Consider the following 25,301-nt stretch of genomic DNA (forward strand, 5'->3'; position numbering starts at 1 on the left):
GTCAATGAGCTTAAATACCAACAGCACATTGATCTTTATTTCAAAGGGAATGGAGTATAAAAACAGGAAAGTCCAGCTAAAACTATACAAGATACCAGTTAGACCATATCTGGGATACTGTGAAGGTAGATCAAAGAGGTTATTTCCCTTTCTGAGAGGGACTGGAGCCAAACAGTGTAATCTCAGAGTAAGGGAATTGTCCATTTAAAACAGATGAGGAGGAATTCCTTTTCCCAGAGGGTTGTGAAACTATATAATTCTTTCCTGCAGAGTTGCTGTTGAGGTTGGTTCATTAAGTATGTTCAAGGCTGAGGCTGATTTTAAATCAGTAAGGGAATCAAGACTCATAACGAAAAGGCAGGAAAATGAAGTTAAGGGTTATCAGATTAGTCAGAGTCTGATTCAATGTTGCAGCAGGTTCAAAAGCTGAATGGCCTACTCCTGCTCTTACATCCTATGGTCCTAGGTCCTTACATTTATTGTAAATAACTCAAATTTATTGTAAGTAATTAAAAAAACACAACACACAGCAGTTCCTTGGGAACTCTATGTTTGTTATCTCATTATCCTCTGATTGGAAACATTCATCAACTCCCCTCCTAGCCTTTCACTTTGTGCCTTAAATCAATGTCCTCTAGTTATTGACCCCTCTACTAATGGAAATAGTACATTCCTATCCATCTAATCTATACACTTCAACTTATACATCTCTATCAGGTACTTCACTGTTCCAAGAAAAATGCCCACAGCCTATCCAATCTTGCCTCATACATCAGACCCTCCATCCAAGACAGCATCCTGGAAAATCTCTTCTGTATCCTCTCTCAGGCAATCACATTATTACTTAATGTGGTGACAAGAACTGCATGAGTATTCTAGTTGTGGCCAAACCAGTATTTTATACAATTCCAATAAACTCATTGCTCTTGTATTCTATGCCTCAGTTAATATAAGTAAGTATCCTATATGTCTTCTTAACTACCTTATCTACTTGCCCTGCTGCCTTAAGGTTCCTCTGACCTTTAGTACTTTTTAGGGTCCTATCATTCATAGTGTAATCATTTTACTTGTTAGCTATCCCAAAGTCCATTCCAGGTTGAATTCTATTTGTCACTGCTCCGCCTATTTGACCAGTGCATTGATTGAAGCGGCACGGTGGCTCAGTGGTTAGCACTGCTACCTCACAGCGCCAGGGACCCGGGTTAGATTCCAGCCTCAGGCGACTGTCTGTGTGGAGTTTGCATGTTCTCCCCCGTGTCAGCGTGGGTTTCCTCCCACAATCCAAAGATGTACAGGTCAGGTGAATTGGCCGTAGTAAATTGCCCATTGTGTTAGGTGCATTAGTCAGGGATAAGTGTGGGGAATGGGTTGCTCTTCAGAGGGTCGGTGTGAACTTGTTGGGCCGAAGGGCCTGTTTCCATACTGTAAGGAATCTAATCATATCCTCCTGCAGTTTACAGCTATCCCCCTCACCATTTACCACCCCCACACAATTTTCATTTCATTATTGCTTATTTCTACTTCTACCATATATCCTCATTACATGATTCTTCTAAGATAATGTCCCCGCTCTCTAACATAATGGATTCCTTGATCAATATTGCAATCTCGGGTGCAAATCTCCCACAATGTGTGTGTCTCGGTCATAGCTGTGACACCATACTCCGATATGCCTATGTATACCCTCAGCTCATCTTGTTCCTCACGCTCCTTGAATTAAAATATGTTCCATTTAGTCTTGTTAAACAAATTTCTATTTCATCTAGCTTATGTTTTCTCTGCTTTCTAGACTTAGCCTTAACTTCAGCTGTGCCCTCTGAACTACTTATCAGTTTCTTCTACCCCTGCAAATTTCATTTAAGATCTGCATGAACAGCGTTAGCAAACCTCACAGAGAAGGTTGGTCCCATTCCTCTTGAGATGTAACTCACTGAACTTGTACAGTCCCCACCTCCACCAGAAACAGTCCCAATACCCCAGAAATCTGAAGCCTTCCTTCCCACACCTACTCTTCTAGTCATGCACTCATCTGCGCTTCTTTTCCTATGCTCACTACTGTGTGGCACTAGGATTAATGCAGAGATTACTTCTGAAGTCCTGCTTTTCGGTTTTCTATGGAACTCCCTAAAGTCTGTTGGGGAACCTCCTTTTTCTTTTTTCCTGTGGCATAAGTTCCAGTATGGACCATGGTCTCTGGCTGTTGACTCTCTTCCTTCAGAATGCCCTGCAGCCATTCCATGACATCATGAACCTAGTACTTGGGAGACAACCTACCAACTTTAAGTCATGGCTACAGCCACAGAAGCACCCACCTACTCCCCTTTCTCATAAATCCTACCAGTACTGCCCCTCCACACTTCTTCCTGAACTATGGACCACCCAATGTGGCATTGCCTTAGCTCTGGCTGGCCTCCACAGAGGAATAGCCACTCTTACCATTTCCCAAGGCTGAAAAATAGTTTACAAGCAAGATGCGCTCCTCACTACCCACTTTGTTCCTGTCCTCTGTCTGGCCATCATCAATTCCCTCTTTGCCTACACTCCCTTAAGCTGCGAGTGACCATGTCCTGACACACACTATCCACAAATCTCTCAATCTCCTGAACACATGAGTGGCATGGATAGGGTAAATAGACAAGGTCTTTGCCCTGCAATAGGGGAGTCCAGAACTAAAGGGCATAGGTTTAAGGTGAGAGGGGAAAGATTTAAAAGGGACCCAAGGGGCAGCTTTTTCATGCAGAGGAAGCGGTGGAGGTTGGTGCAATTATAATATTTAAAAGATACCTGGATGGGTATACGAATAGGAAGGTTTTAGAGGGATAAGGGCCGAGTGCTTGCAAATGGGACTAGGTTAATTCAGGATATCTGTTCAGCACGGCTGACTTGGACCAAAGGGTCTGTTTCCATGTTGTACAGCTCTATGACTTTATGTCCTCCAGCTGCTGCGCAAGCTCCAACACCCAGAGCTCAAGTTGCTCCAGCCAGAGCCATCTCCTACTCACATGATCATCTAGACCACCAGCTGGGTCTACAATTTCCCATAATGTGTAAATACAGGCATAATCTGTCCAGACATACCTTACTAAATAGAATATGGATTATTGCTTTTATTTCATCTTTACATTTATACAAGTATAGACTCGAAAATCTTATTCTTGTTTTTGTCAGACACTAACCAGATGCCCTTAACTATATCAAGTGAATAAATTTAAGTTCTAAACTTGCAATCAGTGTATCCAATCTCTCTATACATTATAAAGAGTTGTCTTAATCCTTTCTTGTGGCAGAGTATTTTATGCTGTGCCATTCACTTGAGCAAAGTAGGTACTTTCCAACCTTCCTCCTCAGTCTCCTGAAGACAATTGTAAATTGACAATCTCTCATCATGGACAAAGGGAAACCATTTTTCCTGATTCATCCAATTAAAAGTAAACGTATATTAGTCTCCCGTGCCTCAGACATTGGACAAATTATAACAAATAAAGCAATTTGTAAACAACACGAGGAAATGAAATAAAAAATGGCAAGAATACCTGCAGCAAGGAGCCGAGATGATCTTGGTTTTGGAGGAGTACGGGTTGGAGGCCTATCATCTACATTAAAGCAAAAGACAAATTCCATTCACAATTTCAATCTGCATGTGTAAATCACACAAACATTGCAATTAAATTCAAGGACAGTTCCTCCACTTACCTGCTATGATCACCTGGTTCAGTTTTAGAAGAACTGAAACAGATAAAGAAATGTCTATTGTGATCCTGTTATCAGCCATGCAATGAGCCCTGAGTGTCACTATCACATAATGCACTGAGCAAGTAAACTTGCACATTGGTCACTTCAAAATATTTGGCACAATTAATATGTCAGCATTTGGGTAGAATTGGATCATCTGGACAGATAGCCAAATATCAAAGTAAAAGATGCCGACTCTTAGAGTGCAGCAATGGGTTTGATTAGGACAGCAAGTTTCATAATTACTTACTATTCTCTAAAACCTGAGTGTTAACTCATTCTCATTCACTAAATACCATGGTGATCTGTGCTCAACTAAAGCAGCCTCATATTTCCATGTCAGTTGCCATTAGGATAATGTTGTTGATCCTCAAAATTGTTTCTGTCTCTTCTTTGAAAAGGTTACATTGTCAGCTTAGTACATGAGCTGATTGCATAATTAATTAGCAAAGGATCCTCAAACCGCAGACCCCATAAGGTGTTATGTTTGTGAACAAAGAGATTTTGTTTCAATTGTAAAAACACCCACTGAATGCAGAAATAACTGGAATAACATTAAATACCTCAGTTATGGAAGCACGTGAGGCTGTAACCAATAACTCGAGAGTTAGCATGAGTTATTTTTGTAATTAAAGAAGTAAAGAATTAAAGAATTAAAATTTGATACAATGCTAATGTTGAAACATTGTGAACGAAACTTCACACAAAAAGTAAGCTGCAATTCAAAGAAGAAAAGATAGAACACGATATAGTTCCTACGTTCATCATTCATGTAACTTGGCTCAGGTTCCATGTTCACTGGACTTCTGCTGCTCACTTCTGCAAAAGTAAAACTGATGTTATCAAATACTTTACATGGTAAGGTGGCAGCCTTGGTCTGTGACAAATATTTTTCTTAACTCAAACTGCCTTAGACCTGCATTTAATGTGTGAAACAGATGAAACAGAAACACTGGTTTCTCTGCAAGACATAATACCCACCAAAACTGCAAATTTTAATTGATTCAAGCTCTCCTTTGAGTTCCATCCATCGCCCTCAACCTCCACAATCCTCCACACCCATTTCCCTACCAGCGAAGGAATGTCAAATACAAATTCAGCAACACTTTTTCCATTTGGTTACAAATAAACAAATTCAGTGAAGACTAGAAATCGGACCTTGGACTTCATTTGTTTTTATGTTGAATGTGCTTCCTACTGTACTACCCCAAATCTGGATGTTGTTAAGATAATTGGATTTTGGGCTGGCAGTAATGTGTTGTAGTTGTTTTTCAATTAGTGTTAGGGATGTTTTATTTTGAGAACACAAAATATGATAAGGCTAGTCAGTCAAACCAATCTTGTTCAGCTGCAGTTCATACATGACGTATCTTTATTCCAAAAACTTAAAGTGCTTATTTTTGCCTCTCCAGATTCTATAACTATCCCTGTAATCCTCAATTTATTTCATAATTAACTAACTATTGTTAAAGTAGTTAACTGAAGTGACATTGACAAATCAAAAAAATATGAAACACACCTTGTTTTAAAGGCTGCTTTCGTGGAGATTGGGTTGGAAATTTCATTTTTCCTGGGATGCCTGGATGCTCAGGTGGTAGGACTGGAGAATGTTGAATTGGGGCTACTCTTGATACAGGCAACGTCTTGTTTGCCTTTTCATTTGGACTTTTAGACACCTCTGAAATAAGGACAAAAGCAAAATAACTGAGGTCACATGTTTGAAATAACTGAATATAACACTGTTTCTGCAGAAACCATAGCCATGGGTAGGAGTGAGTATTGAGATTAATTTAGACTTTGGTTTAAATTTGGCCTATAAGGTGTGAAAATAAGAATGAGGAACACTTTGATCTGTTGTACATGATTATTAAGCATTTTAAAGGTTACCGAATATTGATATCTGCAAAAACAACTGAGACTTTTGTTTGCAGTGTAGCAGAGCGAAATAACATTGGAGAGCAGTAGAGACTATTGAAAACAGACCAGCAGATTTATGCAATGGGAGAGACTTAGCAGCAGTGGAAGATATAGAGTACTGTTCTGCTGTCTGCCTCTTGTAAGTTAGAAATAAACATACTTTAAATTCAAAATGCTTGATGATCTTCATGTGTATATTTTCTGTTATCCATGTGGTGGATGAATGCATTTTTACTAAGCACTTGATTGCAGTGTAGCAGTGAAATGTATATATTTTCAAAACAATGGATTCCTATTTGTTTGCAAGTAATAGAACAATTCACGATCTCTCTCTCTAAATAAAATATACCTTCATGCCAATGTAACTATTCAAATCGCCAAGTGTTTTTTTTCTAATTAATGATAAATTTCTTTAAATAAACTGAACACTTAATTTAACTCTTCTGAAGGTAAGCTAATTGTCAATGGTTCTCAATAATTCTTCAAAAGTCTCTGTTACGTTACAGGTTGGTAAGCTGTAATGTCATCAGTTATATTCCTTTTTGTGAAGAGAAGTTCATTAACTTGTTCAGCTTATGATTTAGTGTGTGATTGAGTGGCTTTCTATATCTTAAAAACTGTTTTCTCCATGATGTCCTATATTGTGTTCTATTTGGCCCATTCCGGAAACTAAGTCTTCCTGGCAATACTATTTCTGAGGTTGTGTCTTTCTAATATGATTATTTATTTCCCTTGTTTTAAAGACAAATAATTTTGAAGTATAACACAGATGCTGTTGTGTAGGATTGTGTACCTTGAGTTCAAAATGGAGGACGCCAACCAAAGCTCCCTCTAAGCTGTGCAGCTGCTTGTGCACTATATCTCTGATGTTCTATGTATTGTGATCAGAGTTGGTATAACAATCACGACATTGACTTCTGATTCCAGAAGTCTCTGCAATGCTCGAGACTTGGAGGTCTGCACAGCCAGTAAGAAAATTAGAGGAATGCTGACTCCAATCTTCTGCGAATAAAATCGAGGGTTCCATTGCAGTATTTTTTACAATGCTGAAGACTTCACCCTGTCCAAATGAGCATCATGACTCAGTGTCATTCTCCTGCCTTCTCACCATAACTCTGTCTATTGTTTCTACTTAAATAACCATCTAATGCGCTTTTATATTTTTCAACTGAACCTGTGAATCTAAGAAAATTCCAGACAGTTCATTCTAGGCTACAACTATTCGCTGTGTGATAACGTTTTTTTCCCCCTTTGTGTTGTTATTTCACAAATTACTTTCAACCTTTGCCCTCTTGTTCTCAATCCAAAACAGCAAGAATAGTTTCTCCCTATTATTCTAACCAGACCACTCATGACTTTGATAGATTTCAACAAATAGTGGGCGGCACAGTGGCACAGTGGTTAGCACTGCTGCCTCACAGCGCCAGAGACCCGGGTTCAATTCCCACCTCAGGCGACTGACTGTGTGGAGTTTGCACATTCTCCCCGTGTCTGCGTGGGTTTCCTCCGGGTGCTCTGGTTTCCTCCCACAGTCCAAAGATGTGTGGGTCAGGTGAATTGGCCATGCTAAATTACCTGTAGTGTTAGGTAAAGGGGTAAATGTAGTGGTATGGGTGGGTTGCGCTTCGGCGGGTCGGTGTGGACTTGTTGGGCCGGAGGGCCTGTTTCCACACTGTAAGTAATCTAACCTAATCTAAAAAATCTCCCTCAGCTATCTCTTCACCAAGGAAGACATTACCAACTTCTACAATCTAGTTTCATAAATGAAGTTTCACATTCCTGGTGATATTCTGATAAATCTCTTCCACACTTCCAATGTGTTCACATCCTTCCTGAAATGTGGCACCTAGAACTGTGTACATTACACCAGGTGAGGTATGACTGCTGCATTACCCAGTTCAGCATAATCTCCTTACTCATGTATTCCATCCTGTATGAATAAGGTCTAAGACACTGCATGATCTTTTAACTGCCCTGGTGTCTTGCACATCTTTCTGAGGCATTTTATATTATCTTATACTGTTTCTCTTAAGTTCATCAAAATAAATTACCACACAGCTCTCCACTGTGAACTTGATTTTGCCATCTATCTGCCCAATTCACCAACGTTTCCTTTCAAATTATAAGACCATATGAATTAGGAGCAAAATTAGGCCATACTGCCTCTCAATACTGCTCCACCATTTGATCATGGCTGTTATGTTTCCCAACTTCATTCCTCTGTTTTCCACCTGCAAAGGTCTGGCAGATGGAATGCAATGTTAGTAAATGTGAAGTCATACATTTTGGCAGGAGTAACAGCAAAATAGGTGTCACTTGAATGGTAAAGAGTTGCAGCATGCTGCTTTGCAGAGGGACGTAGGTGTCCTTGTGCATGAATCACAGAAGGTTGGTCTGCAGGTACAAGTAATTAGGAAGGCCAATGGGATTTTGTCCTTCATTGCTAAAGGGGTTGAGTTTAAAAGCAGAGAGGTAAAGTTACAGCTTTACAAAGTGCTGGTGAGGCCACACCTGGGGTACTGTGTGTAGTTTTGGTCTCCTTACTTAAGAAAGGATGTAAAAGGTACCTGGAGGGGATGCAGAGGAAGTTCACCAGGTTGATTCTGGAGTTGAGGGGGTTGGCTTATGAGGAGAGGCTATGTTCATTGGAATTCAGAAGAATTCAATAGAAATATACAAAATTATGAAGGGAATTGATAAAATAGAAATAGAGAGGATGTTTCCACTGGTAGGTGAGACTACGACAAGAGGGCATGGCCTCAAGATTAGAAGGAGCAGGTTTAGAAGTGAACTGAGAAGGAACTTCTTCACCCAGAGGGTTGCTAATCTATGGAATTTCTTGCCCAGGGGAGTAGTTAACGCTATTTCAGTAGTCGCTTTTACAGCTAAGGTAGATACTTTTTTGAAAAATTAAGGAATTAAGGGATATGGTGAAAACATGGGTAAGTGGAGCTGAGTCCACAATAAGATTAGCCATGATCATATTGAGTACCAGAGCAGGCACGAAGGGCCAGACAGCCTACTGCTGCTCCTGGTTCTTATGTGCTTGTGTTCTCCCTGTAATCCTTGATCCCTTTACTGATCAAGAACACATCTTATCTCTGTCTTAAATACACTCAATGACTTGATCTCTATAACCTTTGGCAACAATGAGCTCCATAGATTCGTCACTCCCTGGCTGATGAAATTCATCTTCATCTCAGTTCTAAAGTGTTGTCTCTTCACTCTGAAGCTGTGCCCTCAAGTTCCTAGTCTCTCCTATGAGTGGAAACATCTTCTCCGTGTCCACTCTATCCAGGCATCTCAGTACATTGTAAGTTTTAATCGAATCCCGCTGCCAACCCCCACCCCAACCTTCTCAACTCCATCACATACAGACCTAGAGTCCTGAAGAGCTCCTCATATGAAAAGCCCTTTAGCTTCAGGATCATTCTTGTAAACCTCCTCTAGACCCCCTCCAATGACAGCACATCCTTCCTTAGATACGGGACCCAAAACTGCTCACAATATTCGAAACATGGTCTGACCAAAATCTTATACAGTCTCAGCAGTATATCTCTGCTCTTGCATTTAGCCTTCTTGAAATTAATACTAACATTGAAGTTGCCTTCCTAACTGCCAACTGAACATGTATGTTAACCAAAAGAGAATCCTGAACGAGGGACTCTCAAATCTCTTTGAGCTTCAGATTCTGAAGCCTTTCCTGCTTTAGAAAATAGTCTACGCTTCTTTTCTTCCTACCAAAGTGCATAACCTCACACTTTTCCACACAATATTCCATCCGCCACTTCTTTCTCCATTCTCCTAGCCTGTCCAAGTCCTTCTGCAGTCTCCCCGATTCCTCAACACTACCTGTCCCTCCACCCAATTTTGTGTCATTTGCAAACTTAGCTACACGATCATTAATGTATAAGTGAATCATTGCGTCCCAACACTGACCCCTGCCTAACTCCACCAGAGATTGGCTGCCATTTGGAAAAGTACCATCCCATCAGTGGTCCCTTGGTGCTCTTAGCTGAGTGTCCTGGGAGTTTGAAGCATTTATTTTGAAATGGTTAAGAGTGTTTAAAGCATGTCAGTTACCCAAATTCTCCAGCTAGGAATAATGAAATAGGACTCTCGTTCTATTTTGTTGGATTTCAGAACTGGGGCATGATTAAGATGGCCAGGGCCATTTGTACTGTGCCACAAGAGGTGAAATTCTACATTATCCTCCTTATGGTTCAGAATGCTTCATGCTTTAAATTATCTGCAAACTTTGAAATCTATACTCCAAGGTCTTGACGGATTGATAGATAATTAGGAAATGCAAGGGTCTCAATTTCGACCCCCTCGGGAACTCCAGTACAAATGCTTCTTTGGCAAAGACAGGTGAATTAATAATTCAATAACACCTCTTGCTTCCACATACAAATTCCTTTTTCAGTCCCTAATTGGCTCTGCACATCTTTTTGCGACCCAGGGAGTTCTGAAATTTGTTTGACCTACCACTCCTCTTTGAGGGAATATACCTTTATTAGTTATCCCAATGTTTAGCTAAAGTCTGACCTGCCAACCTTTGGCTCCAGTCTATTCAGTTCAGCTCCCTTTTGTCAGATCTACCTCCATTAATTATTCTTCTGGATTGTTCATTGTTCTTTCCCACCATCATCCTAAACCTTATGATACAATGATCGCTGATGCTTAAATAATCCCCATTGACACCTGATCTATATGGTCCACATCTTTCACAAGAATCAGGTCCAACAGGTGTATCTTTTCTCATTGGATACATTCAGCTGTAGAAAATTCTCCTTAACACAATCTAGGAAAGTTGGTTCCTCGAAACACTACCACCATCCCAGCTCACATTTGGATAATTAAGGTCTTTAATTATAACTATCCTCTGATGTTCTCACCCTGTTAATTTCTTCACAAATGTGTTTATTTTTTGTGTTCTCCCCATGAGTTTGCGGCCCAAATTGGCTCTAATCAAACTGATTCTGTTCTTGAAATGATTGTGACATCCTCTCTTCCCGGCTCTGTAATGCTCTCCTTACTCTTATGCTATTTACTATAAAGTGGAAATTAGAGAGTAGAAAGTAGACTTTTAGTCAACCTTATTCACGTATTAGTTCTTTCTTCAGTGCCTATAAATTGTTTGCTTATGGGTAAGAGTAAGAACCAATTCCTATAAAATCATAAGGCTATCTTTGAAGTAAAAATTAGAATTACCTGCTTCCTCTACTCATGTAAACCCCTCAACTCACTAAATTCCCAATACTCCATTCAAGCCACACTTGGCAATAAGACATTGCCTGTTTAGGTTTCAAAATGCCATTTCATCACTTTAATTCTGACTTTTCCAGGGCTGCTACCTGGTTTTAACTTGGTTTCGTAGCGCTTGATTTTCATGACTGTAACTGGGCCTCATGGTGTCCTCTTCCTCTGGTGGTGATGCTTGATATGAGCTGTAAGTACTTCTCCACTTTTTGTTTTGCAATCTTGTAAATCTGCATGGTTCTGTTAAAGATTATCCTCACTCACCAGGAATTCTAACTTGCCTGGCAGAGCCTCTTATGTCCATTCACTCAGCTGGTGAACCCCAAAGTGGGACAGCTCTTAAAGGTCACTGCCAGGAGTCTGTAACTGCTTGGAATGACTAAATCTGCAGTTCTCCCATCTTAATGGAATCTACACCATCTACCACTACGTTGTGTAAGCAATCCGTACTGCTGCCCATCAAGTTGTATGAGCTCTCTGTACTATTACTCACAACCACTGTCCGCTCTCAGGGTTCTACAGAGCTGGTTTGGTTTATAGTGAAGAAGAGGAAAACCACTGGTAGTCTAATGAGAAGCAGCCCTTGGTGTAATTTGTTGCAAGTAACTCATATGTAGTTACTATCTTGCCTGACTCCTTCAGGAACCTAAGGTGTTCTCCCTTCAGCTCAACATCATAGTCGACATTCCCTCCAAGTTCTCTGGCCTTTGCAGGGATCTCCGAGATCCATGTGCTACAGCAGCTACAGAAATCGAGAGAGAATATGTTGGCATGCACAGCCTCACAGCTTAGAGGGAATGTTGAATAGGGGTGCTTCAGGTAGTGCTCTGCATAAATTCTTTCAGGCCCTTACATAACAGTTCAGAGGTCATGAAACATGTTATGTAAGTGCAAGTTCTTTTAGTTTACTTTTCTTTAAACATGCCCCATTCCTTACTTAAGTTAAGATGTTCTTACCGAGACTAAATGAGAGTTTGCAGATACACAGGTTGATATACAATGTGGATGGATAAACATACCAATTTTGTCAGCATACACCTCAGAGTCTATGTACGGTTTCAAAACCCCTTTGGTCTCTTTTATAAAATGATCAATAACTTCCTGAAGGGTCCTACATGTGACCTATGGAACAGGGAAGAAAACATTAAGTCAAGAAAATCTCCCTCAGTTTAACTTTCCACCTAAGATTTATAGGCTTTTGAAGCTCAACTAGTGATGCCATATGTTCTCTCCTCATAAGAGACCTTGTACTATGAAACTTCATCTTCAACTGGTTATTCTAGATGAAATAAAGATTTAAATAATGATACTGTATAAACAGGCTAAAGCTAATTTATTTTACAGAATAAATAATAAGTTTAGAACAGAGCAGGAAACTTGGTTTAACTGACTACAGCTGAAGCACAGGCATCGTACACCAAAAGAATGGCAACATATTGCTAATTCTGACTTTGCAGTTTGAGTACAAGTTCAGACATCCAGCCTGACTGACAGATACTGTTGTTTGGAATGCTTTATGTTCCTTAAGAGCAGAGATAGTGGTGTTGTAATAAGACAACAAAACAATACAATTGAATGCTTGTATCCTAGTCAAATGGTTTGTAGCTGTCTGATCTTATCAGGGGTATGAGAATTCCCTTACAAAGTGTCTTGCCCAGAATTAGTGGGACAGTGGGAACTACTCAGATGCATTTTCTTTTCCGTCACCCTTAATTTGTTCTTTCTTCAATGAAGTAAAGACAATAAGGCAAAAATTACAATTGTTTAGGTAAATCAATGAAGAATTGAGTTCAGTGGTACAATATTAACTGAGGCCAGAGTGCTCCTAGACTGAAAATATTATTGTTTAATAATAATGATGAGCTTGATAATAATAACAATAATAACCAAACCTTTTGAAAATGTTTAATGGATCCAAATGATGGAGCAATGTACTATTAAAAATGCTGTTATAGGGTATAATGTAAAGATGTCAACACGTGCTAATGGCATTTGAGAGAGGCAAACTGACATCTTGATGATCTGGGTTTACATGTAATTTTATGTCCTCACTCTGCAATTCACTTTCAATACCCTCAACACAAGGCAACTAGTAATGGGCATGGGATGTACTAAAATCCTATTAGCAGAGGAGGCAACAAAGTCACATTGGATATTAATTACACTAAATTTCTCTTCATTTGAGAAGATGTTTAATACTCCATTGACCAGAGATACAATAAATTCCTTTAGATAGTGGATGTGTTAAAATCCTGTAAAAGGTACAAAATGCACAAAATTTTAATTGGGCATAGGATGTAATTTTGATAGAAGAGTCATAGAAATCAAAATAAATACATAATCAGTGTGCCTTCAGCATTTGATCAGGAAAACTGGCTTAGTGGAGACTTGTGTCCGGCATTGCGTTCCTCATGCTGTTTCACCTCCACCTCCCCCCCCCCCCCCCCCGACTCCCCAGGTCCGGGAAGATCAGATTTAACCTGTTGCGGAGTCTTCTCCCCATCAGCAACTCTGCTGGAGCTATTCTTGTAGTTGCATGAGGGGTGGTCATATAATCAAATCGCAACTGGGACAGTTTGGTATCTAATGAAATCGCTGGCTTTTTCTTTAAGCCTGCCTTCAAAGTTTGGACAGCTCGTTCTGCCAGACAATTGGATGATGGATGGTATTGCAGCTGAGCTTATATGACAAATACCATTTGACCTAAGGAAATTCCTTGCTGGTAAACAATGGCCCATTATCTGTGACCCACACATCCAGGAGTCCATTGAAAAAGATGCGTGTAGTTTTTCTATTGTTCATCCCCATGTTTGATGAATGCACTCTATGCATCTCCAGTCACTTAGAGTGGGTGTCCCCAATGACGAAGAACATTGGGCCTACAAGGACCTGCACAGTTGGTGTGAACGGTAGATGTGATCTATACGGACTTCAGTAAGCCGTTCGACAAGGTTCCCCATGGGAGATTGATTAGCAAGGTTAGATCTCACGGAATACAGGGAGAACGAGTCACTTGGATACAGAACTGGCTCGAAGGTAGAAGACAGAGGGTGGTGGTGGAGGGTTGTTTTTCAGATTGGAGGCCTGTGACCAATGGAGTGCCACAAGGATTGGTGCTGGGTCCTCTACTTTTTGTCATTTACATAAATGATTTGGATGCGAGCATAAGAGGTACAGTTAGTAAGGTTGCAGATGACACCAAAATTGAAGGCTTGTGGACAATAAAGAGGGTTACCTCAGATTACAACAGGATCTTGACCAGATGGGCCAATGGGCTGAGAAGTGGCAGATGGAGTTTAATTCAGATGAATGCGAGGTGCTGCATTTTGGGAATGCAAATCTTAGCAGGACTTATACACTTAATGGTAAGGTATTAGGAGTGTTGCTGAACAAAGAGACCTTGGAGTGCAGGTTCATAGCTCCTTAAAGTGGAGTCGCAGGTAGATAGGATAGTGAAGAAGGCGTTTGGTATGGTTTCCTTTATTGGTCAGAGTGTTGAGTACAGGAATTTGGAGGTCATGTTGTGGCTGTACAGGACATTGGTTAGGCCACTGTTGGAATACTGCGTGCAATTCTGGTCTCCTTCCTATCGGAAAGAGGTTGTGAAACCTGAAAGGGTTCAGAAAAGATTTACAAGAATGTTGCCAAGGTTGGAGGATTTGAGCTATAGGGAGAGGCTGAACAGACTGGGGCTGTTTTCCCTGGAGCATCAGAGGCTGAGGGGTGACCTTATAGAGGATTACAAAATCATGAGGGGCATGGATAGGATAAATAGACAAAGTATTTTCCCTGGGGTCGGGGAGTCCAGAACTAGAGGGCATAGGTTTAGGGTGAGAGGGGAAAGATATAAAAGCGACCTAAGGGGCAACTTTTTCATGCAGAGGATGGTAGTGAATGGAATGAGCTGCCAGAGGATGTGGTGGAGGCTGGTCCAATTGCAACATTTAAGAGGCATTTGGATAGGTATATGAATAGGAAGGGTTTGGAAGGATATGGGCTGGGTGCTGGCAGGTGGGACTAGATTTGGTTGGGATATCTGGTCAGCGTGGACAGGTAGGACCAAATGATCTGTTTCCGTGCTGTACATCTCTATGACTCTATGTGTAACTGAGTCCAAGGTTTACCTGGCCATTCCCACGAATATAGGGGAGCTGCTAGCAGCAGGTTTTGTCCTTGTTGGCACTCTGGGCACTGCCCCACCAACGCAGCTATGCCTGAATCCAGTTCTGTGCATCAGACATATCTTCTTGCTTACATCTTCATTTTGGAAACGCCTGGACGACCCTGGTAAAGTTCACCCAGTATCTGGTGGTAACCTTTGCTCGCGACAATCACTCTTACTGTCCATGATAATATGCTGTCCTCTACTGTGATCTGGTCTCTCTGGGTCTAAAGACGTTTCAATTCTGGTTGTGGTGACTCTTTGGTTTCCCTATCACTACCAGGTGTATCAGGTTTGCCAGAACCAGATCTTTCTATATCCAAAGGCTGATATTGTCAGCTGTAATTAGAAGTGTGTCCAGAAAATTTGAAACTATTATGGAGTCTGCCAAGAGGACATGGCTCAGTGCATCCACAGTCACAACCTTGCCTCCCAGAAGGTGTTCCAACTTGTAATTAGTATTACAGCCTATTGCTGAATTCAGTCTGAAGCAATGGTTGGCACTGCCTTGACCTCTTTAAGTTCATCTGGCAGGGATTTGTGGGCCATTATTATGACTGTAAAGATATTGGTGGAACTTTCAGATTCCAAACGTGACTGCCTTCCTTCTCTAACCGGGCATATTTACCTTCTGCATTAGCCAAAGTCCTGGATGCATATGCTCCTGAGCATTTCTCTGCATTGGGCCTGAGAAAAAGTGAGAACTGCTGATGCTGCAGAGTCAGAATTAAAAAGTGTGGCGCTGGAAAAGCATACCAGTCCGGGAGCAGGAGTGTGTGTGTGTGTGTGTGTGTGTGTGTGTGTGTGTGTGTGTGTGTGTGAGATAGATAATTAGGGGGACAGGGTGGGGACGCGGGAAGGTAGCAGGGAAGGTGATAGGTGGTTGCAGGTCAGGGGTGATTGTGATAAGTAGGTGGGGAGAGTGGAGTGGATAGTTGGGAAGGAAGATAAACAGGTGGAACAGGGTGGTACTGATTTGGAAGGTTGGATCTGGGATGAGGTGGAGGGATGGGAGGTTTGGAAACCAGTGAAGTTGACGTTGATGCCGTGTGGTTGAAAGGACCCAAGGCGGAAGATGAGGCGTTCTTCCTCCAGACGTTGGATGGATTGGATTTGGTGGTGGAGAAGGGTCAGGACTTGCACATCCTTGGCGGAATGGGAGGGGGATTTGAAGTGGTTGGCCACAGGACCCTTTAACTACACAGCATCAAAGTCAACTTCACTAGTTTCCAAAACTCCCCTGGTTCTCAAGTTGTCGAGTATAACCGATGGTGCCTCAGAATTATAGAGTCATAGAGATGTACAGCATGGAAACAGACCTTTCGGTACAACCCGTCCATGCCGACCAGATATCCCAACCCAATCTAGCCCTACCTGCCAGCGCCTGGCCCATATCCCTCCAAACCCTTCCTATTCATATATCCATCCAAACGCCTGTTACATGTTGCAATTGTACCAGCCTCCACTACTTCCTCTGGCAGCTCATTCCATACACGTACCACCCTCTGCGTGAAAAAGTTGCTCCTCTGGTCTTTTTTTATATCTTTTCCCTCTCACCTTAAACCTATGCCCTCTAGTTCTGAACTCCCCAACCCCAGGGACTTTGCCTATTTATCCTATCCATGCCCCTCATAATTTTGTAGACCTCTAAGGTCACCCCTCAGCCTCCGACACTCCAGGGAAAACAGCCCCAGCCTGTTCAGCCTCTCCCTGTAGCTCAGATCCTCCAACCCTGGCAATATCCTTGTAAATATTTTCTGAACCCTTTCAAGTTTCACAATATCTTTCCGATAGAAAGGAGACTAGAATTGCACGCAGTATTCCAACAGCGGCCTAACCAATGTCCTGTACAGCCGCAACATGACCTCCCAAATCCTGTACTCTATACTCTGACCAATAAAGGAAACCATACCAAATGCCTTCTTCACTATCCTATCTACCTGCGACTCCACTTTCAAGGAGCTATGAACCTGCACTCCAAGGTCTCTTTATTCAGCAACATTCCCTAGGACCTTACCATTAAGTGTATTAATCCTGCTAAGATTTGCTTTCCCAAAATGCAGCACCTTGCATTTATTAGAGGAGGCTTCAGTTGTAATATTCCTTAACTAAATCCATCAAGTCTTGAAAGGTTTCAGTACTTGGTGCCTGAGGGTAAGCTAGGCTCCTAATAACTGTAAAAGCTCTGGGTACACAAGCTGTCAAGAGAAGTATTCAGTGCTTTTCTTCTGTGGCAATGTCATTTGCCTAAAAACGCATTCTTTTCACATATTGGGCACAGTCTTGGATGGCAGGATCAAATGAGTAAAGCTTTACAAATAATGCCATGATGCCAGAACTGCTTAGCCCAACTCAAAGATGATGGCTGCAAGCGAATTCCTTCAGGACCGTGCTTTTCTCTCGTTGCCACTGAAATAAAGCCACAGAAATAACTTGCATCCCCAAGTCACCCTTTATTTGCACATGGAGAGCCCTTGACAATGATCCAGCTCCCTCAGAGTCAAGTCTCAGAGTGAACGGAACCTCTGACACTCCCGTTTATCAGCCAGGCAACCTGATTAACTGCTCCAGTCAGGGAACTCATATTCCATGAAGACTACCTGGCTGACCTCATTACAATCACTACACCATGTTTCCTGTTCTTTCTTTGCAGTTTCACATTCAAAGGTTGCTAAGATTTAACAGTCAACTACAAGACATTCCAATACACTTTAGAGCTAATTAAATCTTTCAGAAGTGTAACCACATATATATTTTAAAAATTTTTAGCCATAGTTGACAAGTCAAATTGATTTCTTGCAAGTTTAATGTACATGATAAAATATGGAATTCTTAAATTATGAGATTTGGAACAAATTTAGTAAGAAACTTACCGGATTGTCCACCCAAATGATAAACCCGGTCTCTTCACAGGTCACCCTGTAGTGTTTTAGGACTCGCTTACTGAAAGGTAAATTTTAAAAAGAATCCTTCACTTGACATTGTGCTGATTAAGAATTGACAAATCAGGATGGTGAGCGACCTGAAGGTGATAAATACTCTTTTCCTTCTAGGTTGTGGAAATCATGGTTTTAGGGGTTGCTCTGGATGAGTTGCTGCAACGCACCCTGTACATAGCACCCAGAGTGACAATGAGACAATGATGGTGGAGGAGTACATAGTTAGACAGTGAAAGTCTTTTTCCTAGGATGATGACTTCAGCTTGTATGAGGGGGCATTACTAGAAATTGAGGGGTGATAGATTAAAGGTGATAGATCAGAGGTAGGTTCTTTACACAGAGTGGTAAGGGTGTGGAATGCCCAACTGCTAATGTAGCTGACTCAGCCACAATCCTTGGATAAGCATATGGATGATGGTGGGATAGTGTAGGGGGACGAGCTGAGAATAGTTCACAGGTTGGTGCAACATCAAGGGCTGAAGGACCCGTTCTGCGCTGTATTGTTCTATGTTCTATGTTACTCCTGTGGAGGGAGGACTGATCACCATGATAAATGAGAGACTGTGGTTTGTTTTTATCATGCATTTTGAGGTGATGCGTACACAGCAAATGGAATTATATTTAAAAACCATTGGAAACTTTTACTTACTTGATTCATATGGCAGTTCTCACAGTGAAGAAAGACTACACAAAGCATTAATTTTATGCTCTGAGGAAGGGTCACTGGACCCAAAATTTCAACAGAGATTTCTCTTCATTGATGTTGCCAGACCTGCTAGCTTTTCCAGTAATTTCTGTTTTGTTTCTGAGTTCCAGCAATTGCAATTATTTCAGTTTTTTATTTTATGCTGACATATTTGGAAAGAGCAGGGAGATTTTAAAATGGGCTCAACTTAACATTCCACTGACATTAACTGTCTCTTCCTATTTGGCTTTCATTTCCAGACCACAGGCAACACTAAAAGTGTCAGTCAACATTTTCTAACTGTCAACATATGTGATAAAAAGGACTAGCATTTAAATAGTGCCCATTATTACCACATAACAATCACAAAATAATTTACAGCCAATTAAGTATTTTTTGAAGTCAGGTCACTTTTGTTTTCTATTGTGGGGCTTCTGTGGGATCAAGTCCCTATGGGTGGCATGGTAGCTCAGTTGTTAGCACTGCTGCCTCACAGCGTCAGGGACCCAGGTTCCATTCCTGCCTTAGGGGACTGCCTGTGTTAGGTTTACATATTCTCCCCATGTCTGCATGGGTTTTTTCCAGGTACTCCAGTTTCTTCCCACAATCCAAAGATGTGAATTAGCCGTGCTAAATTGCCCATAGTGTTAGGTGCACTAGTCAGGGGAATAGGTCTGGGTTGGTGTGGACTTGGGCTGAAGGGACTGTTTCCATACTGTAGGGAATCCATTCTAATGTAAAGTCTGTTAGAGGGTTAGCACTGCATGGGTGGTGCCAGGTTTGCTGGTTGCTCAGCTAAAACAAAATGAATGGATTCCTGAAGAAGGGCCTATGTCTGAAACGTCGAATCTCCTGTTCCTTGGATGCTGCCTGACCTGCTGCGCTTTTCCAGCAACACATTTTCGGCAATGTCAAAGAAATACCTTGTGCCCATTGTGTTGAGAGGGTTTTATTCCTGAATATTGATCAAGGACACAATTGGAATTTGGTAACAGCATGGAAAAGTGCAAAAGTGAGTACTGCAGATGCTGGAGATCAGAGTCAAGATTAGAGTGGTGCTGGAAAAGCACAGCAGATCAGGAAGCACCCGAGGAGCATGAAAGTCCATGTGTTGAGCAAAAGCCCTTCATCAGGAATGGATCATGTAGATTAGAGCGGAGATATGAACAGAGATTAGGGGCAGCACTGTTGCTCAGTGGTTAGCACTGCTGCCTCATAGTGCCAGGGACCTGGGTTCAAATACATCCTTGGCCAGCCTTCTGTGCAGAGTTTGCACCTTCTGTGTGGGTTTCCTCTGGGTGCTCTAGTTTTCTCCCACTGTCCAAATGTGTGCAAGTCAGGTGTTAAATTTTCCATAGTGTCCAGAAAGGTTGATTAGCCATGGGAAATGCAGGTTACAGTGAGAGGTTAGGCTGGAGGGGGGAGGAAGTGGGTTGGGTGGGATTTTCTTCAGAGGGCTGATGTGGACTCATTGGGCCAAATGGCCTGCTTACACACTGAAGGGATTCTGTGAATCTATGAAGGGATTTGAGTAGAATATGTTCCAACAACTAATCAACTTCACCCCAGGTCACAAGGAATTTCATTGTTATGTGGTGGGTGACTATACTGAAACTGAAAGATTGTTGTGACGGAGTCAATGGGGATGGTGATCACTATTGCAAGGGTACTCTATTAGGCACAGGGTACCTGAGGTTGATGGAGTACTGTAGCAAACTTGTAGCCTAGATGTATCTGTAGCAAGTTAGACAATGGAGTCAGTGAATGCCTTTGATTTAGATATCCAGAAGGCCTTTGACAAGGTGCTGCACAGATGGCTGCTAAATAAGATTATAGCCCATGGTGTTAGAAGTGGGGTAGTGGCAGAAGCCAGAGCATGGAGATAAGGGGGTTCTTTCCAGGATTGCAGCTGGTGACTAGTACAGTTCTGCAAGGGATGGTATTGGAGCCACAGCTATTCACATTATGCATTAAAAAAGAATAGTACATCACAGAAACAGGCCTGTCACCTGCCAAGCTTGCAAACATGATGAAGGAACTGAGTTTGTTGTTGCAAAGTTTGCAGATGGCACAAAGATAGGTGGAGGGAGAGATAGTGTTGAGGAAGTGAGAAGGCTGCAGAAAGACTCAGACAGGTTAGGAGAATTGGCAAAGACGTGGCAGATGGCTTACAATGTGAGAATGTGTGAGGTTACGCATTTTGGTAGGAAGAATAGAAGCACAGACTATATTCAAAATGGGGAGACAGGATTGGAAGTCTTAAGTACAAAGGGCCTTAGGAGTCGTGGTTCAGGATTCTCTCAAGGTTAACATATAGGTTCAGTTGGCAGTCAGAAAGGAAAATGCAATTGGAAGCATTCATTTTGAGAGGGCTACAATACAAGAGCATGTACTGCTGAAGCAATTTAAGTCTCTGGTCAGACCACATTTGGAATATTGTGAGCAGTTTTGAGCCCCGTATCTAAGGGAGAATGTGCTGGCCTTGGAGGGGGGGTTGAGGAGGTTTTCAAGAATGACCCTGGGGATGAATAGCTTGACAAATGAGGAGCTGTTGAGGACTCTGGATCTGTAATTGATGGAATTTAAATGGATGAGAGAGAATCTGATTGAAGCTTACAGAATACTGACAGCCTGAATACAGTGGATGTGGAGAAGATGTTTCCACCAGGAGGAGAAACTTAGACATGAGGGCACAGCCTCAGAGTGAAGGGATGACCCTTTAGAACTGAGTTGAGGAGGAATTTCTTCAGCCATAGGGCGGTTAATCTGTGGATCTCATTGTCACAGAGGGTTGCAGAGGCCACATCATTGACGACATTTAAATCAGAGTTAGATGGGTTCTTGATTAGTAAGGGGATCAAAACTTATGAGGAGTTGGCAGGAAAATGGTATTGAGAAACAGAAGTCAGGATCAAATGGTACAGCAGTTTTGAAGGGCCAAATGGCCTAATTCTGTTCCTAATATCTTATGATCATATGGAAATCTTTCCTAAAAGTTCCCAGAATCAGACACACTGCTCCAATAGCTGAGGGAAAACTGATAATTTGTGACGGTTCTGTACTCCTTGATTTTATTTGTTAAAGCCATGGGTTCCATTTTTATGTAAAAAATGAGGTCTGCAGATGCTGGAGATCACAGCTGCAAATGTGTTGCTGGTCAAAGCACAGCAGGTTAGGCAGCATCTCAGGAATAGAGAATTCGACGTTTCGAGCATAAGCCCTTCATCAGGAATCCGTTTCGAGCATAAGCCCTTTTATAACAGGTCTTGTTACTTTGAATAAAATGGAATACCAAATTATTGCTGCTCCTGCAACTCAAAATTGTAGCCTCTATCCTCAACCTGTTCAGAGATGTCCTACATAAATTTGGACTTGAACCCAGGCCTCCTAATCCAGAGAAAGGGACACAACTGTGTTACAAGAGTACAGAATTAAGAGTTAGCATGGAAACAAGTGAGCTTAGTCCACATGGGGACTGAACCTTCGATCTTGTGTTATTTGTACCACGCTCTCACCATCTAAGTGTACCCTCTAGTTTATATTGCCTCCCCACATATTAAAATCTACCTGCATTGTGTGATCAGAGTACTGATTGAGTAGTTTGTGTTCTCGGTGGAAGGCCGTAGTATCAAGTTCCCATTCTCAGGGTGCCTTTCCAACATGGCTTCAGCCTCATTTCGAGAAATTTTGTAGAAACACCTGCAGAAACAGTAAAGGTGAGCCTTGACTACAAATCATTTAGTTTGCTAATGCACTAGCAAAACCTACAGTACTTCAAAGTACATGGCACAGAGTGGGGAAGAGCTAGATTATAAAGTAATAAGGCATAGGAGGCCATTCAGATTTTGACGATATCAGTTCTTCGTAAGAGCTGTCAAGTTGGTCTTATTCCCTGGCTGTTTCCCCGTAGCAAGCTCCTTTACATTCTTTTCAAATATGTTTCCAACTTTCTGTTGTAATTTGTTGTTAAAAATTTCTCCCACCCAATATACTTTCAGGTAGTGCACCATCCAGATCATTTCAGAGCTAGGTTTCAAAAATAGTTTTGATGGCTGTATTCATTTAGTGAACACTTCAATGTGTGCATAGCTAATAATTCTTTACTTAAAAAGATGCACTTACATTACATGTAAATTAAGTATTTAAAACTTTTCTAAAATCAAAGCCCATTTGAAATAAATTTGGTGAACACAACGCAGTTCCAAATCAATTTGAGTCTTTCAAGTTTGGTAAAAAGATGGTATTCTTAGTTGAAACCTCAAGAATAGCTGGTGAGGTAAAGGGAAATACAATTTTTTCACAGTAGAGTATTCTTCTAATGCTGGGCTTTATTAGGGTAGGATCAAGTGAACATTTGGTACTATATTTGACACAAGAACAGAAAACATTGGAGATAAACGAACAAGTCAGGCAGTGTCTACAAAAAAAGGAAAAGATGCTCATTTCACCAATTTCCCTCATCGGAAATCTAAATGAAGTTCAGGCTGAGACATGAACTTTGTCTTTGATTCACACATACTGCTTAACCTGGTCACTTTTCTCAGCATTTTCACTTTTTGTTTCAGATTGCCAGACTGTTCAGTTCTTTTTAACCTGGCTATTTGACACCAAGACCTGATATAAAGGAATGAAATTTTCTGCTCCCTAAAGTAACTTCTTCACAGACAAAAGTATTCATAGAGTCATAGAGATGTACAGCATAGAAACAGACCCTTCGGTCTAACCTATTCATGTCGACCAGATATCCCAACCCAATCTAGTCCCACCTGCCAGCACCCGGCCCATATCCCGCCAAAACGTTCCTATTCATATACACATACAAATGCCTTTTAAATGTTGCAATTGTAGCAGCCTCCACCCTTTTCTCTGGCAGCTCATTCCATACACGTACCACCCTCTGTGTGAAAAAGTTGCCCCTTAGGTCCCTTTTATATCTTTCCCCTCTCACTCTAAACCTATGCCCTCTAGTTCTGGACTCCCCGGCCCCAGGGAAACGACTTTGTCTATTTACCCTAGCCATGTCCCTCATAATTTTGTAAACCTCTATAAGGCCACCCCTCAGCCTCCGACACTCCAGAGAAAATAGCTCCAGCCTGTTTAGCATCTCCCTATATCTCAAATCCTCCAACCCTGTAAATCTTTTCTGAACCTCTTCAAGTTTCACAACATCTTTCCGATGGGAAGGAGACCAGAATTGCATGCAATATTCCAACAGTGGCCTAACCAATGTCCTATATAGCCGCAACATGACCTCCCAACTCCTATTCAAGAGAAACAAACAAAATTTATTCAGTGGATGTGTGTATTTTTATCTTGACTAGCACTTATTTCACATTTCTCATTCTCCTGCAGAGGGTGGTGGTAAGCTGCGTTCAGAAACTACTGGAATCAACGTGGTGTGGGCAGAGTTCAGGGCATGGAAATACATTGAGGCCCAATAACTAGGGTCTGGGGTTCCAGGAGGCCAACTATTGGGGTGAAATGCCAACGGTGGTGTCCTGATCTGGGCCAAGAACTGCACCACTGCCTGGTATCTCTGCTATTGTCCCACGATATTCATCGTTCTGTTCAGAAGGGAATGCTAGGATTTTAAGCCAGTGACAGTGAAAGAACCTGACAGTTCCAAATCAGGAAGGTGTGTGGCTTGGAGGGGAACTTGCAAGTGGTGCTTCCATACAACAGCTGCCCTTGTCCTTCTAGGTGACAGAAGTTATAGGTTTGGAGGGTGCTATCAAACGATCGTGGTTGAGTTGCTACATACTTTGGCATTGCGGTCAACACATCATCATAGAGATCTGGATCAGGCTTCTCCACCAAAATTCTCTGCAATTCTGGTCTCACTGGAGCACTTGACTGACGAAGTCTTTCTTGTTTAACCACCTCTTCCAGACAGAGCGTCTGTCCTGGCAGCAGTGATAAATCACGGGGAACCTCCAACTGTAAAATTGTATAAAAATGAGCTTATAAAACAAATTATTGACACAACAGGCTGAATAGCACTTGTGATGTAATTTAGCATGGTTCTAGTTTTAAATCTGATAATAAATATTTTTGAACTTGAAAAGAACAAAAGCTTTAGTACTTGTCTTTGGAATTAAAACCTGCTGTGCTGGTTTTCCACATGCCCTAGCTGCTTCCAGTGCCTTGCCTGAATGAATCTATGTTGGGCAAGTTATTCCATCACAGGGAAGAGTATTACTGAGCCTAGTCCTGGAGTTGCAGTGAGGCTTGGGATCTGGCGTCAGAGGATTGAGGACCACTTAGTGAACGCTGCATATTTTCAGCCACAGAAATTGCCTTTGATAAATGATAAAACATGCTAAAAGAAAAGCATTCTCTTTTTAGAGAGGTTATGCTTTGTCCATTGATTTCTGAGGCAATGGTGGGCAACATTCACTGTTAGTTTGCTTTGTTCCTCAATAGAGGACTGTAGGCAAATAGACTGTCAACTGGTTGGTGATGGAGACTTTGATAATTCACAGATAAACTTATTTATCTTATTTGGGAGGATTGAGTCATCAAGAGTAAACAACAACAATTAAATAACACATAAGATCCATATACATATACTAATTCAAACACATTCATGGCTAGTGTTGTTTTA

At 41.5% G+C, this 25,301-nt stretch overlaps 1 protein-coding gene across 2 annotated transcripts in view; it reads right to left on the minus strand.

Annotated features, from left to right (window-relative positions):
• LOC132829048 (signal-transducing adaptor protein 1-like) overlaps positions 1-25,301 on the minus strand; it is a 50,825-nt gene that overhangs the window by 2,350 nt on the left and 23,174 nt on the right. The window contains exons 5-12 of one of the 2 annotated variants that reach the window (XM_060846338.1): positions 24,459-24,634; positions 22,265-22,396; positions 17,947-18,016; positions 11,931-12,033; positions 5,252-5,410; positions 4,492-4,551; positions 3,694-3,726; positions 3,534-3,593 (exon numbers count right to left, since the gene is read on the minus strand). In XM_060846338.1, the coding sequence (XP_060702321.1) occupies positions 3,534-3,593; positions 3,694-3,726; positions 4,492-4,551; positions 5,252-5,410; positions 11,931-12,033; positions 17,947-18,016; positions 22,265-22,396; positions 24,459-24,634 (793 nt within the window). The remainder of the gene's footprint in view (positions 1-3,533; positions 3,594-3,693; positions 3,727-4,491; positions 4,552-5,251; positions 5,411-11,930; positions 12,034-17,946; positions 18,017-22,264; positions 22,397-24,458; positions 24,635-25,301) is intronic. The other variant, XM_060846346.1, reaches the window with a different exon arrangement.

The sequence above is a fragment of the Hemiscyllium ocellatum genome, chromosome 2, assembly GCF_020745735.1.
Source record: "Hemiscyllium ocellatum isolate sHemOce1 chromosome 2, sHemOce1.pat.X.cur, whole genome shotgun sequence".
NCBI classification, from domain to species: Eukaryota; Metazoa; Chordata; class Chondrichthyes; order Orectolobiformes; family Hemiscylliidae; genus Hemiscyllium; species Hemiscyllium ocellatum.